This window comes from Polyodon spathula, chromosome 14, assembly GCF_017654505.1.
Source record: "Polyodon spathula isolate WHYD16114869_AA chromosome 14, ASM1765450v1, whole genome shotgun sequence".
Taxonomy (NCBI): Eukaryota; Metazoa; Chordata; class Actinopteri; order Acipenseriformes; family Polyodontidae; genus Polyodon; species Polyodon spathula.
Genome location: NC_054547.1, coordinates 957,548 through 974,490, shown reverse-complemented (window position 1 = coordinate 974,490; position 16,943 = coordinate 957,548). Strand labels below are relative to the sequence as shown.

General features: G+C 43.8%; 1 protein-coding gene across 5 annotated transcripts in view; it reads left to right on the top strand.

Annotated features, from left to right (window-relative positions):
• LOC121327091 (low-density lipoprotein receptor-related protein 8-like) overlaps window positions 1-13,334 on the top strand; it is a 57,101-nt gene extending 43,767 nt beyond the window's left edge. Inside the window, exons 12-20 of one of the 5 annotated variants that reach the window (XR_005951525.1) lie at window positions 1,096-1,214; window positions 2,252-2,391; window positions 3,500-3,641; window positions 4,907-5,059; window positions 5,909-6,121; window positions 9,038-9,106; window positions 9,679-9,869; window positions 10,865-10,965; window positions 11,971-13,334. Coding sequence is in view for 4 of the 5 variants with exons in the window: in XM_041270879.1 (XP_041126813.1) it covers window positions 1,096-1,214; window positions 2,252-2,391; window positions 3,500-3,641; window positions 4,907-5,059; window positions 5,909-6,121; window positions 9,038-9,106; window positions 9,679-9,953 (1,111 nt within the window). In the remaining variant the exon portion in view is untranslated. Of the gene's footprint in view, window positions 1-1,095; window positions 1,215-2,251; window positions 2,392-3,499; window positions 3,642-4,906; window positions 5,060-5,908; window positions 6,122-9,037; window positions 9,107-9,678; window positions 10,190-10,864 lie in introns of those variants that run through there. The other 4 variants (XM_041270882.1, XM_041270881.1, XM_041270880.1 and 1 more) reach the window with 4 other exon arrangements.
• Window positions 13,335-16,943: the final 3,609 nt, after the last annotated feature.

The window sequence follows — 16,943 nt, the reverse complement described above, 5'->3', positions numbered from 1 at the left end:
GTACAGTACTGGAGTCTCTTTGTAGTTGCACTGTCAGTACAGTACTGGAGTCTCTTTGTAGTTGCACTGTCGGTACAGTACTGGAGTCTCTTTGTAGTTGCACTGTCGGTACAGTACTGGAGTCTCTTTGTAGTTGCACTGTCGGTACAGTACTGGAGTCTCTTTGTAGTTGCACTGTCGGTACAGTACTGGAGTCTCTTTGTAGTTGCACTGTCGGTACAGTACTGGAGTCACTTTGTAGTTGCACTGTCGGTACAGTACTGGAGTCTCTTTGTAGTTGCACTGTCGGTACAGTACTGGAGTCTCTTTGTAGTTGCACTGTCGGTACAGTACTGGAGTCTCTTTGTAGTTGCACTGTCGGTACAGTACTGGAGTCTCTTTGTAGTTGCACTGTCAGTACAGTACTGGAGTCTCTTTGTAGTTGCACTGTCGGTACAGTACTGGAGTCTCTTTGTAGTTGCACTGTCGGTACAGTACTGGAGTCTCTTTGTAGTTGCACTGTCAGTACAGTACTGGAGTCTCTTTGTAGTTGCACTGTCGGTACAGTACTGGAGTCTCTTTGTAGTTGCACTGTCGGTACAGTACTGGAGTCACTTTGCCTGCAGTGCACAGGTATGCCGATTCAGCGGATAATGTAGATGCACAAGAATTTGGTACAAGGACTGCTTTCTGACTGCCTTTTTTTGTGGCCTTTACAGTTGTATAGAATTGATGCAAGTTGATTAAAATGAAGAAACGCTTATTGTAGTGGGCATGCTTCCAGGACTAGTTTCATAAAGCAAAGCTTAAAGTCATGAGTTATATAAAGTTCTTTCTGAATAAAATAAAGCCTTTAATTAATGACTCTGTTCTAGTCTGGTATTTTTTAGAAGATCAAACAATCTTTTTTTTTTTTTTTTTTTTTATGGCTCGGAGCTTTCTTATTATTAATTCATTCATTAATTATGAAAAAACTAACACAAAGTCCTTGCTGAAATGTGTTTGCATTGCGTTTGGTGATTTTCAGGCATTCCATCCCACTGTAATTAAAAGCAGCAATTCCTGCCTGTGTTTGCAGTGCACACTGGTAACTTGCTGGTGGTTTTGATTTTGCAGGTTCATGTACTGGTCAGACTGGGGGAACCCAGCCAAGATCGAGAAGGCTGGGCTGAACGGAGTGGACAGGCAGGTCCTGGTCTCCCACAACATAGAGTGGCCCAACGGAATCGCACTGGGTAAGGACCCATGGAAAGGGGGCTGTGGGTATCTGCTGACAATGCCACATAGGTGCCCAAACACAATCTAATCTTCATCTGCTTGGGGATTTGTGTCACTCGTTGATTTATTTTTGTGTTACCCACATACCCTCTGGATTGTATTTTAACCACTAGATCCTTTCTAACCAATCAGAGTCCTAATTCCTAATATATACTGTGTCCCCATGCACTGCAGTGCTTGTTGTGTTGGTAGGTTCTGTAATAGAGCCAGAATCTGAAAAACATCCCCTCATTGCAACATCTTTGGACAACGGCAGAAGAGATTTGTGTTAAATAGTCAGCTTGTTTTAAGGTAATGAAATGCTGTCAATTCTAACGGTTTGTTGGAGTGAACTTCTTTTGAGGGTCATTGTCTACAAAGTAATGGTTTACAATAGCAACGGTTTGTATTTTAAGTGCCGTTAACTGGGAGATAGACACGATTGCTCATTATGAGTTCCCTTGCTGTGATATAATGAGCAATCACTTTCACTGGTCATATCACAGCAAGGGAACTCATAATGAACAATCACTTTCACTGGTCATGAGTTCCCTTGCTGTGATATGACCAGTGAAAGTGATTGCTCGTTATGGGTTCCCTTGCTATGATATGACCAGTGATTGCTCGTTATGGGTTCCCTTGCTGTGATATGACCCGTGAAAGTGATTGCTCGTTATGGGTTACCTTGCTGTGATATGACCAGTGATTGCTCGTTATGGGTTCCCTTGCTGTGATATGACCAGTGAAAGTGATTGCTCATTATGAGTTCCCTTGCTGTGATATGACCAGTGAAAGTGATTGCTCATTATGAGTTCCCTTGCTGTGATATGACCAGTGATTGCTCGTTATAGGTTCCCTTGCTGTGATATGACCAGTGAAAGTGATTGCTCATTATGAGTTCCCTTGCTGTGATATGACCAGTGAAAGTGATTGCTCATTATGAGTTCCCTTGCTGTGATATGACCAGTGATTGCTCGTTATAGGTTCCCTTGCTGAGCAGAGGCTTGTGTTTCAGATTTGATGAGCAGGCGTGTGTACTGGGTTGACTCCAAGCTGCACCTGATCTCCAGCGTGGACTTCAGCGGAGGCAGCAGGAAGGTCCTGCTTTCATCTCCACACCACCTGGGCCACCCGTCTGCCCTGGCAGTGTTCGAGGTAATGAAGGGGGCTGAACAAGGTAAAGCAGGACCAGCGGGGGCATATTGTCAGATGGGATCCAATCATTGAATGGCAGCCAGGACTGAAATTAGATTGAAATCCCTTGGTGGTCAGAAGAGCGTAACAGATTTCAGGTAGGAAGTCAGGTTGGTTCAGCATTAGCAGTATGTCAGTCTCAGTAGCATCACTGCCATGCACCATGTCTGTGGCCTTGCTAATAGAAAATGATTTGAATGATTAAAGATGCTGACTAGGCATATACTGTAGGTTTGAGCTATTTTTCCGATCATCGCGGCGTATTCCAGTTGACTATATATCGTCAATATCTCTCTGCGACACCCTGCAGAAGAAAAGGGAACAATTGCACCCTGTACTGTCGCTGCTGTTGCATTTTTGCCCCACTGTTTTTTTATTAATATTAGTGCTATAAAGAGACCGTTAAACATATTAAAGTAACACGTTTAGACAAAAGTGTTGGGCTAAATTCTCAAAGCTATTTACTCAAATTTGTTATTAGCACAATTTTTTTCTCAGAAAGGAGAAACACACCAAACCACAAATAAACAACAAAGACTTTTAGTTCAGAGGCTCAAATTAAGTATTGAGTCATTTCTTATTTGTTTTCGATGTTTAATTGGTTTTTTTTCCCCATTCAGAAAAAATGCCACTAATGACGATTAGGAGTAAGTAGCTTTGATAAATGTTTATTTAGGCTAGATCCAGCATCGAACTGAGTATGAAGAGTGAATTGTGTTGTGTGTGTCTGTGGTGCCAGCAGCAGCTACTTTATTTTCACTGCTGGGGAATTTGTGCTTGCCCAGAAACGTCAGCTTCCATTCCCTCGTTCTGAGTTAGTTGCCCTTCACGTAGCTGATAAGGATGGATGACACACAGTTTCCTTGAAGCCTCATTGTGTTGAGGGATGTGGCATAGATTCTGGTTTGATATGTAGCATTGAGATGCAGTGTCTCTCTGGATGAGGCGTGCCTCTCTTTAATATCAGAGCCTTCATTTCCATCTGCCGCAGCCTGCTTGGCATTTTATCAGGGAGGAACTCGTCTTGCCTGTCCTGGTTACTGTTTCACAGTTGTGCTTCTTCTCGCAGGACAGGGTTTATTGGACAGACCTTGAAAACGAAGCCATTTACAGCGCCAGCAGGCTTACTGTACGCAACGTTTCCACGCTGGCAGAACACCTGAATCACCCGCACGATATCATTGTGTTTCACGAGCTCAGACAGCCCAAAGGTAAGAGTTTGCAATCGGAATTATATTTTTGGACCTTAAAACATAACCAACCGATTGGGCATCGGTTCAGAAAGAAGGGCCACGCTCGTTTACCTGGTGCAGAAAGACGGGCCACGCTCTTTTACCTGGTGCAGAAAGACGGGCCACGCTCTTTTACCTGGTGCAGAAAGACGGGCCACGCTCTTTACCTGGTGCAGAAAGACGGGCCACGCTCTTTTACCTGGTGCAGAAAGACGGGCCACGCTCTTTACCTGGTGCAGAAAGACGGGCCACGCTCTTTACCTGGTGCAGAAAGACGGGCCACGCTCCTTACCTGGTGCAGAAAGACGGGCCACGCTCTTTACCTGGTGCAGAAAGACGATTCGTGCGATTAGGGTTAGGCTGATTTTTTAATCTTTAGCTCAATATTCAGATTCTCTCAGCTGGCCTGTCTTTCTGCACCTGTGTCACCGATTTGAAATATGCACCATCTCAAACTGTTTTTTATTAGGCTCAGTAAAATATCAGAATTTAGCTTGAAGTCTGCTTTTTAAACCTTTTGGCCCTGTACCAACATTGCCTGGTTGAGACCTCTTCTTGAGGGCTGTCAAGAGCTACCATCATTATCATTATATTCTGGTAGCAGAGACTGGGAGCAGCCATCCTGCCCTGTGCCAGTGTTGGCCCCTGTGTTCTCTGTGAAGCAGCAGTGGTATGGAGACTGAGGGGTCTGGGTACCACTGCACTGATTATCCCCTCTGTGACTGGCCTGGTCCTGATGATGTCTGTCAGCTCGTTTAGCTGCCCTGGTACTGCACACTCTGTGCTGCACCAATGTCAGGGAATTGCCACTGGCACTTATCATTTTTTCTTAGTAACATTTTTTAATATTAATTTCAGATGTCATTCAATAATCCTCATGTCAATTCATGAAACGCACATGGAAAAAACACAGCATAAAACATGACATTAACATACATTTGGAGAAAATAAATGCATTCTCAAAATTTCAAAATAAATTGAATGCAATAGTTGTGCATACCGCTGTCTAAGTAGGTAAGTGGGAGGGGAGAATGTGTCCAGTTTTTAAGAAGAATCTTCTTTGCCACCACAGTAAAACATGCCATAGCATTTCTTTTGATCATGCCCAATCTGGTCACATGCTGCACAAACTCTTCAGCTGAAAGAATTTGACACACTGATCATGTTGATTAAGTTCTGTTTGCCACGGTCCTGGCATTTGGTGACGAGGGAAGGGAAGCTGATTTTGTTGTCTTCCTTTGCAGCTCCAGACAGCTGCAACGTGGGCTCTGTACCGAACGGTGGCTGTGAGTACCTGTGTCTCCCTGCACCCCAGATCACAGAGCACTCCCCTAAATACACGTGCGCCTGTGCGGACGGCATGGAGCTGCACCCCGACATGAGACACTGTCAGACTGGTAAGGGTGTGTTTTTAAAGCGCTCAGTGTCACTATTCATTCACTCAGCCAGCAAGCAGCATGTTGGACTCCCTGCTACTCTTCTTAACAGAGCGGTCTGCAATATCTACACATGCCTCTTCCTACTGCTTGTTTAGTGTTTTTTTGAGTTGACCGCATTATTCATTATTTAAGTCTGTCTAAACAAAGGGGAAGACTCGGGTCGATAGGTTGCTGTTAAATTGAAATCCCTGTCTGTACTGCTGCTTTATTCACAATGCACTTGTGATAGCTGGCTTTGAATTATATGGTTTTGTTCACATGGTCTGAAGAGCGAGAATTTACTGCACTCTGGACAACCCTGCAAAAGCTGCCGTCTCTGAAAGATCAGTAAGAACCATGTATTTCAAAAACTCACTTTGTCAGGCCGCCTCGCCCCCAGATACTGCTTTCCAATGATGTGGCAGCCAATTGTGCTAATGAGGAGGCAGCACAGTGCTGGCATATTTAAAGCAATGCACTCCTGATCCGTTCTGCAGCTATGGGTGCTAATATAATCCGGGAATGGTGACGGCCTCCACTGGTGCTGCTGTCCGCTGTCCTGCTTTGTATCAGCTGCACACTTCGGCAGTGTCCTGCTCTCATATTCTATACCTTTCATTTGTTTTAGTTTTTTCTGTGTGGCATGTACATCCTGCTTTTTGTTTTTTGTATCAATTACATTCAAGTATATTAAGGAGAAAATGTGCACTAAAAACTTGTTTTGGTTAATAACTTTGCAATAACTGACATTGTTGCACACAGTAATGAGAGAGGATTAGGAGATTGTTCTTGGAGAACAGTGTTAAATATTCATGATTTTCTCCATAGGTGTCCCAACAGTGAGGCCGAAAACAAAAACCACCACCACCACAACCACCAGACCAGCGACCATCCCAACTACCGCCCTCCACACAACCAGCACAGCTGCCAGCCGCCCTGCCCCCTCCCAGCCTCCTGCTACAGTCCCAGAGGAGCTCAGCGAGCGCACCACCCTGCCACCGGCCAACCAACTGAGAGAGAACAGCAATCTGTCACATCAGTGTAAGACCTGTTTGTTTGTGTCATCCCTGATGAAAATGTACCCTTTTTGTGTAAAACATAGCAGATACTTTGCACCTACATTTTGCAGGTATACTGTCCACTGCTCCCTCTGTATCCTATGCAGTCAGGAGCTAGTGTGCTGGTGTGCTGCTTGAACAAGGGTGCAATTTACACAAAACCTGCAGCCTCCCCGGCAGGTATTCAGGCTGCTAATGGCCATTTGTCAGGGTTTCTCTGAACCAGCAAGCTGATGTGCACAGTTAATAAGCTGGACCGAACAGCAGCTCCCCACCATCTGGCAGCAACAAACGCTATTTTCAACAGAGTGAGTTCTTTTGTGTTTTTGGAACAGAAAATTTAAATGGCTGATCAATAGTTTAGAACTAATTGAAATACAAGTTTATCAGGGTCATTTTGCAGATGCTTAGACTAAATCGTCTGCGCTTTTACTGTGCTGGTTTTTACAATGCTTCAGATAGCTTTATCTCACTTTGCAATGCCTTTGCGATTTCCATCTTACTCGACCGCAGTAAACTCGTAGAAGTGATTAGCTGCAGCATTTGGGATGCTTTCATTTTAAATACAAGGGCTGCAGCAGCTGAGTTATCAGACATCTTACACACACGCGCACACACACACACACACACACACACGCACGCACACACAGAAACACACAGCTTTATCTGATGTTTTTGCCACTATTGCAATATGAAAAGGAAGATGCAAAGAAGATGTAGCTCTATTGCATCTCTTAAGAGAGGCTGCAGGAGAGCACAGACCAGTGAGAGCAAAGCGGTGATGGAGAGGAGGATTCGAGACGAGCTGCACAGAGCTCCTTGGCCATGCGGAACACCAAGCAAGCTACCGATTTCGTTGTGTGGCAAATGAAGAACGACAAAGGAGATGATTGTATTACACCCATGCATCCAAAAATCCCGTTTTCTGTTTCGAATAGTTGTGTTGTATTCTGATAATGCATGTCATTTTACAGTGTCACACACCTAGTCTCTGAGGCTCTGTGGGCGCTATTGCACATGAAAACCACAACGCTGAAATAAAGGATACACTGATGGATTAAAGGGTCGATTGTGATGTACAGGAAATCAAAAGTAACCACCTCATCATCTCAGATAACCGGCACTGTCTTGACATTCAGCACATTCATTATCGTTAGAGTGGTGAGGTCTGTACAGGGGGTTCAGTAATTAAAATAATACTTTACATTAAAAAAGAAAACCAGCAACAAGCAGCAGCAGCTCGTTCGGTTCAGACATGGCCTTGCAAACCGAACCTTGCAAGCCTGGGTGAGCCCCAGACGATAGCGTAGACTTCTAATGAAGAAACTAGAGTACATCAGTATATATAAGACTATCTTTACTAAAAGTAGCCAGGAGGCTGTGAGGCTCCAATCATAAAAACAGCTATCTGCAGGCTGTGTAATTGAAAACAGATCAGGCTGATAACTGCTCTGAAGTGATCTGGAGGCTGTGTAATTTGGTCACAGACTTGATGAAAGCTTTGAGCATTTCAGGTTTCGAAGTCTGAGTTGTGTCTGGAATTGCTGTGCATTTACATAGTAGTTACTTAGAAACAATCTTATTATGCATAGGTACAATGTACTTAATGTGTAAGTATTTGATATGTAAGCACACAATTGTATCAGAAAAGTATACAGGGAAAAAGGGATAGGGTTATAGCGTGCAAAACAATGTACACATGAAGTGTGCATAAAAACATTGTAATTATGTACAAGTACACGTATTTACTAAGTAACTACAATGTAAATACAGTCATTTGAAACACTTAATGTAAAGGGCTACTGAAATGCAACTGCAGACTACAAATTATCAGCAAAATACTCTTGAGTATGACCAGTGTCATACTGTATTCATGCAGTAAAACGAATCGCTGAAACTTGGTTTACTACGCTACCTTTGCACTACTCCGGCACGTTGCATTCTCCCGCGCTTTTACTTGTGAAACATAAACATAATAAACATATATCTGCTTGCAGGGATCCTGTGTTGTGATGGTAATAAACACTGATCTGCTTGCTGTGATTCTGTGATTGTGATGGTAATAAACACCGATCTGCTTGCAGGGATCCTGTGATTGTGATGTTAATAAACACTGATCTGCTTGCAGGGATCCTGTGTTGTGATGTTAATAAACACCGATCTGCTTGCTGTGATTCTGTGATTGTGATGGTAATAAACACCGATCTGCTTGCAGGGATCCTGTGATTGTGATGGTAATAAACACCGATCTGCTTGCAGGGATCCTGTGTTGTGATGTTAATAAACACCGATCTGCTTGCTGTGATTCTGTGATTGTGATAGTAATAAACACCGATCTGCTTGCAGGGATCCTGTGATTGTGATGTTAATAAACACTGATCTGCTTGCTGTGATCCTGTGTTGTGATGTTAATAAACACAGATCTGCTTGCAGGGATACTGTGTTGTGATATTAATAAACACCGATCTGCTTGCAGGGATCCTGTGTTGTGATGTTAATAAACGCCGATCTGCTTGCTGTGATTCTGTGATTGTGATGGTAATAAACACAGATCTGCTTGCAGGGATACTGTGTTGTGATGTTAATAAACACTGATCTGCTTGCAGGGATCCTGTGTTGTGATGTTAATAAACGCCGATCTGCTTGCTGTGATTCTGTGATTGTGATGGTAATAAACACCGATCTGCTTGCAGGGATCCTGTGATTGTGATGGTAATAAACACTGATCTGCTTGCAGGGATCCTGTGATTGTGATGTTAATAAACGCTGATCTGCTTGCTGTGATCCTGTGTTGTGATGTTAATAAACACTGATCTGCTTGCATGGATCCTGTGTTGTGATGGTAATAAACACTGATCTGCTTGCAGTGATCCTGTGATTGTGTTTCTTTCTGTTTCAGCTGGGGGTGAGCAGCATCTTCTTGGAACCAGTGTCACAGTGGCAGTGATTGGTATCATCATTCCTATAGGTTTGTACCAATAGAATATTGCAGCCTAGGCCTTTCTGAACCTCATCTTTCTACAATAGAAAAGTAAGGTCCAGGCAGACAGGAGAGCTGTTTCTTGTTGATTGTAAATATCCCCAGTGTTTCCAAGTCAGGTCTCCTTTGAAAGAGTGAAAATACACTAGCAGTCCTGGCCAGACAAGAGAACGACATGTTCATTTGGCACCATGTTTATTTCAATGCCCAAATGGAACCAGTATTTTAAATTTATATATTAATTATGCTTTTCAAAAGAACTCTGTTGTATTTAACGCCTACTGAGTTCCCTGTATGAATCTGTATTGAGTTCTCTGCTGGTGTATCCATGCATTCAGCTGATTGTTGTCTCTGTGGGGCTGGTATCCATGCATTCAGCTGATTGTTGTCTCTGTGGGGCTGGTATCCATGCATTCAGCTGATTGTTGTCTCTGTGGGGCTGGTATCCATGCTTTCAGCTGATTGTTGTATCTGTGGGGCTGGTATCCATGCTTTCAGCTGATTGTTGACTCTGTGGGGCTGGTATCCATGCATTCAGCTGATTGTTGTCTGTGCTGCAGCAGTGCTGCTTGGGCTGATGTGCACGGGAGGCTATCTGGTCTGGAGAAACTGGAGAAGGAAGAACACAAAGAGCATGAACTTCGACAATCCCGTGTACCGGAAGACCACGGAGGAGGAGGAGGTGGAGGGAGAGGAGGGAGAGGAGATCCACATCGGGAGGACGGACCAGATCGGCCACGTCTACCCAGCTGTGAGTGCCAAGACCCCTGCCACTGCGTTCCCAGACAACGAGGCTCATTGCCATTCCACACAGGGAGCTCTCCCCGCTGCTTAGACAAAACTCCCCAGCTTTTCACCGCAGCCCCCAAGGGGACAGCCATGCACACACTCAGAGTGAGCTGGAGCCTTCACAGTGTTTGAAAACACTGAGCACGTTTTAAAAGGCAACCACGGTTTGTTTTTTAATCAGGAGGAGAAAATTAGAATGCTCTGCTAAGAAAATTTTTTCTTTGAATCCTCGTGTGTGTGTTGTTTTATTCAAGTCTATAGTTACTTCTTAACCACAGGGATTGAACAGATTTAATGGGAAACAGGGCTTTGACTCTTGTTCCCTGTAATTATGTACCACTAGAAGATCATTTTTTTTCTTTTTATAAGTTATTGTTTATGGTCATTTTGGAATATAGTTAAGAAATGTCTGAAATTAAAAAATGTACTGTGTATTAACAGCTTTTTTAAGCCTACTGCTCCTTTGAGATAAAAGGCTGAAATGAAGAAGAGCCAAAAAATATCCCAGCCATTAGCACAGGTGACCAGCCTGCCCCAGACTAATCATTGTGAACCTGCATCTCGGCTCAGTCTCCTGGGACCCAAGAGGAGGTGCAGAGGCCCTCTGTGCAGAGCCCCGCTGTGCAGAGGCCTGTGGGCAGCGTCGCGCTGATACAGCAGGGTGCTCAGATCCCTGAACTGCACTACAAGTGGAATGTCAACGCTTGTTGGGCTAGATGATTAAAAACTAGGAAAGAAAATGTCACTGTACTTCAGAACAAAGGGAACCCCCTGCAGTTCTGTTTGTTGTATTTTCTTAACCCCTGAATCCATTATAAAACCAACAAGGCAAGCCATCGCTACCCAGGGCTAAATGAATTTGCAGCTGTAATGGGATTATTACATTATGAAATGCTCATAAAGCATGGTGCAGATCTCAGCTTGTTTTGTTAACGTGTTTGTGTCGGCTCTCTGCAGCGCGTGGCTCTGAGTCTGGAGGATGATGGATTGCCATGAGGGGAACGCAGGCCCGTCGTCCACGGCGACCGCGAGCCAAACCAGGAGATCAGCGGCTGCAGGTTCGAGTTGCTGAGAAAGCGGTGGGGTGGGGGAGCTTTTTTTTTTTTTTTTTTTTTTTTAACATATATTTTTGTTACATACCTGCAAATCTTTTTTGTGATCTGCAAGTTTAACTTGTTGTACTAGTACTGCCCTTTTGCTATACTGAAGCAACCTGTTAATGATGACTAACCTCGTTGCCGATCATGTTAGTGTGGATAGAGAGATGCAATCCCCCGCAGACTCGACTGCACTAGTGTACCGGTTTAATACGGGTTAATGGTTCACCGTTTTCAGATTTTTTTTTTTTTTTTTTTTTTTTTAAACTTCGTGGATAGCGTTGCACTGAAAAGGAAGTGATTTGACCACTGGCAGGCAAAAAGGGAGAGTGGGAAAGAGGGCAGGTGTGAAAATTGGTTTGAGATTTTAAATTGTGCTGTCATAACTGGTAAAGAAAAGCCCTGTGGAGAATGGGTAGTGCCAGGTTAGTGAGCTGCAGGGGGTAGACTCTGTGCCCTTTACCATCTACCATGTCAAAGCGCTGAGGCAGCATAGCCATTGAGGACGTAGTGCCGTGTAACAGGGTATTGTTACACGGCCTGTTAAACACATGCATGAACGATCCACAGAGGGGGTTGGGATTGCAAGAGAGCCCGTCCCCTGTCTCTCCCCAAACTGCCTTACAACGCCAAGGCTTTTGCGACATCTTAGAACCCAGAGCCTCAGAGTGTTTGTACTGCTGTGCGAGTGGGGTCTCTTAGAACCCAGAGCCTCAGTGTATTTGTACTGCTGTGCGAGTGGGGTCTCTTAGAACCCAGAGCCTCAGAGTGTTTGTACTGCTGTGCGAGTGGGGTCTCTTAGAACCCAGAGCCTCAGTGTATTTGTACTGCTGTGCGAGTGGGGTCTCTTAGAACCCAGAGCCTCAGTGTGTTTGTACTGCTGTGCGAGTGGGGTCTTTTCCCTCTCTGCAGCTGAATCAAGTAGGGGAAAATCATCTAATTGAGGTTCCTTAATTATTTTGCCAGCTCTCCCCCTGGATTCACAGTTACTGTAAATGGCAATGGATAACACTGAGTGCTACAGGCTCGTATGAAGCACACCACTAGGGGGCCCCATGGTCACTGCAAGACTGGATGGGATTCCTTAGCAAGAGTGCTGCAAATCCTTCAGAAATTGCCAGCTTTGGCAGATTTAAAATATATAAAACCTCACATTTGATGCTTCTCTGCATGGTAACCCTTCAAGACACAGCAAGACAAGACGAACGTTTTATAATTCATTTCTTAGAGTCCCAGCTTGAGTTTAATGCTTTGAAGTTATAGGTTTATCTAATGCTTTGAGAATCTCACCCATAGGGGTGGATGAGATTTCAAGAGTGATTATAACAAACACATTTCACCCTAAGAAGCGAAGGGCAGTCGACCCCATGCAGCTTGGAGAAGAGATGTGATCATTTACACGTCGGACAGCAGCTTGCAGGGTGTCATGTGCAATAGCTATCCTAACATGTGAAGCCAGTGACGATCCTTTTTTATTATTTTTTATTATTTTTAATTCATTCATAAAAGCAGTAGATATTTTAATAACTACTAAATGCTAAACCCAGATCAGTATACTAGGAAAGTACTTGTGCTGCAGTCCTGTGAATTAACTGGCACTGCACTGAGCAATGCCTTTGTTCCACAGCTCCACCCTGGTCATTACTGCTGCTGCTTGGTACCTGACAGAGTACCAGTCCCTTTCTGTGTATGCAGACTTGGGGAATTTCTAACACACATGCTGGTTATTAGTGTGGACTCAGTTCATAATACAGCCATATCAGAGAACGTTCCATTTTCTATGCTGTTTGTTGCACAAACTTTGAAATGCCTTCTGCACTGTGTACAAAATCTAGGAGGAAGGGTGATTTTTAAATGATTTGTAAATACGCTTTCATATTATAAACATTTTGATAAACAATTCTGTAAAAAAAAAATATATATATAAAATACTGCAAAAAAATAAAATAAAAATTGAGACTAGACCTTAAATATGACACTTTGTGTGCAACAGCAGTGCAGTTTCTTGTTTTTGTATTACTACTTGATTGTAACACAAATTAATTCTCAGCCAAAGTGCGTTTTATCTGTTTCGGTTTTGATTTGTTATTTAATAATAGAATGGGTTTATTCTATGTTGCCTTTGTTGTACTCTGTTGTCTTTCTCTGTTTGTTATTTGAGTTTGTTGTTTAAGTTATTGGTGCCTTGTTGATTTTCGTGTGTATTTTAGAGAGAGATTTAATACATAGCAACTGCTGTACTTACATAGGAAATCTTAAACAGTACTGTATACCAAAATGGTCTTGCTCATCTTTCTATAAAATTGAACTGTTCATACATATATATATGATCTACGGTATATATTGTTAAAATACATTTATAAAAGTAGCCGTGTGTTTTTGTGTATCTTTTTTTACACAAAGTGCTTCTATTGGTCCTGCTGGGAGTTTGATGGGCATGCTCCCTGTGCCACAGATTGTAATAGGGTTATTGGGTGTGGCAATTGGACAAGACATAGTCTCCATAGTAAAAGAAAAACGTCTATAGACTATGACTGTTGAACTCCGTAATAACAAGATTTTAATATGATGGCTCTGAATATATTCTCCTGCATTATTAAAAAAAGATCTTTATCCAAGTGCTCTTACATCCTCTCAGACAGAAAGCCAGCTTTAGCATTCCTTCCAGAAGCTGTGCTAGTAATGTGCAGGACACCTGGACCCTGAGCTGCACCAGAGCCACTGCCACCAAACACAGAAACACGGTCCATGTGAGAGTAACACACTGCATTTAATCAGGAGCTCGTCTCACTGGCCCATCGCTAATCTCAGACAATAACCCACACAAGACATACAGACATCTTTACATATAAAAGGAGAGAACTGCTCTTGGAGTCCTGGGTAACCCCAATGACCTTGTTCTCAGACTCTCTTCAGTCTCACTTGAAGCACTTGGCAGCAATGGGCAGGGTGCTGCTGTTTGTGTTTTGAGTTACACATCACAGAAAGCCCAAGCTAGTTAGTGCATCAAGGTCTGATGTTATGTTGTCACTGAATATTATAAATGTGCAATGGAGTTGACGATAAGTGTTACATTTACAGTAACCAGAAACATAGCTGTTGCATTCATGTAAAGGAATTGACTATCTTGGCTGCGAACCATTGCATTGTCATGTGTTAGGATCTTGTTTAAAAAATATTTGGAAACTACTGCTGTAACTAACTCCAGACCTAAGGACACGATACACACTGTACTGTGTGTAATCTATCTATCTGTCTATCTATCTATCTATATCTATATATATATATATGTCTCCTTTTCTTAGTTTCTCACAATGGTCATTATTTTTAAAGTTTGTTTTCTTAAATAGAATAAGACTGACCAGCAATTATAACGATACTGAAAAACACAACAAACTCCACTCCACTGTGCAGTTTATTTTTACATAAGCTTCTCACAATTTTATATATATATGAACCTACATAAACAAATACATACATAACATAAAATGTAATATTTCTGGGATTTATATAAACTGACATTAATATGGAACTAAAAATTGCTATTATTCTACTAGTGTCTTGGTCCTATGATCTGGTGAGGTTCCCACCGTCTTCTTGTATTACTCTCTCTCTGTGGCATGTATGCCGTCGCTCTTCTCTGCTCCTCGACTTTCTTCACCAGCCTTCCATTGGAATGCTTCTCGATGGAACTCTCAGCGCATCATTGTGCAATAGCACTGCTGGGATCTGAAGGGCTCGTTGTGATGCTGGTGGAATGCACGGAATCCAGGTAAGATGTCTTCACACCGCGCACAGGAGCGGGGTGGCAATGCGTCAATAAACCCTGCAACTGATAACACCATGTAACAATTTTTTTTTTTTTTTTTTTTTTTTTTTTTTTTTTGTTCCTGGGTAGTAAGTGTTATTTCCTAATTGCTTATGCCTCAAAAGTATAGAAAATGGCTATTATTCCCCACAAACTTTGCTTTTGTGACCAGGACAGTGATATTTCAAAATATCACTATTTCCAATGGGAAAACGGGCAACTTTGTGTCTTTTCGTTCACATAAAGTCAGAAAAAAACAATATATGAATCCAAATTAACATGTATTTATACTAAATTAATACAAAAATGACCACAAAAGATTTAGAAGTGAGTAGTTTTTCGAGATTTACGATTATACTGTATTTACAAATTAGGAAATAACACTTACTACCCAGGAACAAAAATTGTGTTACACAGTGTAATGCCTTAACAGGACAAAGAGCAGGAACGCAACTCCAATGTAAATGGGAAATGTTAAATGTTATTTAATAGCTTGCTTTCTGCACAGCTTACACATATATTAAAAACTCTTGATGAATGCATACACAAACTGAATACAAATATAGCAATAACACAATTATGGTCCATCTTTATTGTCATTACAGGCCCATTAGTGTTTGTTGCTGCACCTCTGGGCTAATCATGTCGAAGCAAAGCGATTTGCAGTCTGTTTCATCAGCCTGTTCCCTGTAATTATTTATGCTAGATTTATCCCTGTACTGCAGCCTCACTACCAATGCACAAGTGCTGAGCTCCTGTTAAAAAACAAGTTTACTGATTGCATCAAATTCAAATGTATTGATTTAACCAGGACAGAACCCATGGCGTACATCTCATTTACAAGGGGGTCCTGGCAAAAAAGGCAGCAAGAAATAACAGCCTATAAAAACGAGACAAAAACAATCTTGAAAACAGAAATGCAAAACCTGGATATTTTCGAACCAAAGTAATGAGTGACTGGCTTGGTCAGGAAGGGTAAATGTGGGGTCGCTTTGTGGATTGCTCATAATAGCACTCAACTTCTTGCAAGGATAAGTAAATGATTAAATAAAGTCCTGCATCCTCCCAGTGTAACTCATTACTCTGCTCTCAGTCATTGTGCTTCTCACAACACTGCTGTGGGGAGTGCCGTGCTGTTCCTCGTTGTTGCTCTACAGATCGTCCGTCACCCCTGCACTGGGAGACAGCCAAGTCGTATTTGTGTGAGCTAACGGCGAGTCCTTCACAGACTCTGAGCAGCACCCGTCTGCCCTCGGGGCTCGGCTGTGTCAGTGGAGCAGCGCCCGTCTGCCCTCGGGGCTCGGCTGTGTCAGTGGAGCAGCGCCCGTCTGCCCTCGGGGCTCGGCTGTGTCAGTGGAGCAGCACCCGTCTGCCCTCGGGGCTCGGCTGTGTCAGTGGAGCAGCAGCCGTCTGCCCTCGGGGCTCGGCTGTGTCAGTGGAGCAGCGCCCGTCTGCCCTCGGGGCTCCGCTGTGTCAGTGGAGCAGCGCCCGTCTGCCCTCGGGGCTCCGCTGTGTCAGTGGAGCAGCGCCCGTCTGCCCTCGGGGCTCGGCTGTGTCAGTGGAGCAGCGCCCGTCTGCCCTCGGGGCTCCGCTGTGTCAGTGGAGCAGCGCCCGTCTGCCCTCGGGGCTCGGCTGTGTCAGTGGAGCAGCGCCCGTCTGCCCTCGGGGCTCCGCTGTGTCAGTGGAGCAGCGCCCGTCTGCCCTCGGGGCTCCGCTGTGTCAGTGGAGCAGCGCCCGTCTGCCCTCGGGGCTCCGCTGTGTCAGTGGAGCAGCGCCCGTCTGCCCTCGGGGCTCCGCTGTGTCAGTGGAGCAGCGCCTGTCTGCCCTCGGGGCTCCGCTGTGTCAGTGGAGCAGCGCCTGTCTGCCCTCGGGGCTCCGCTGTGTCAGTGGAGCAGCGCCTGTCTGCCCTCGGGGCTCCGCTGTGTCAGTGGAGCAGCGCCTGTCTGCCCTCAGGGCTTCGCTGTGTCAATGCAGAAGGGGTATAGTGCAGAGCTGGAATGCGAGAAGTACAGGACTCGGGCATTTATAATAAAAATATAAAAAATCAGTGTGCACTCAATAACAACCACAATGTCTGTGACGTTAATTGTAAAAAATTAAATTTAAAAAAAGAAACAAAACACATCAAAGT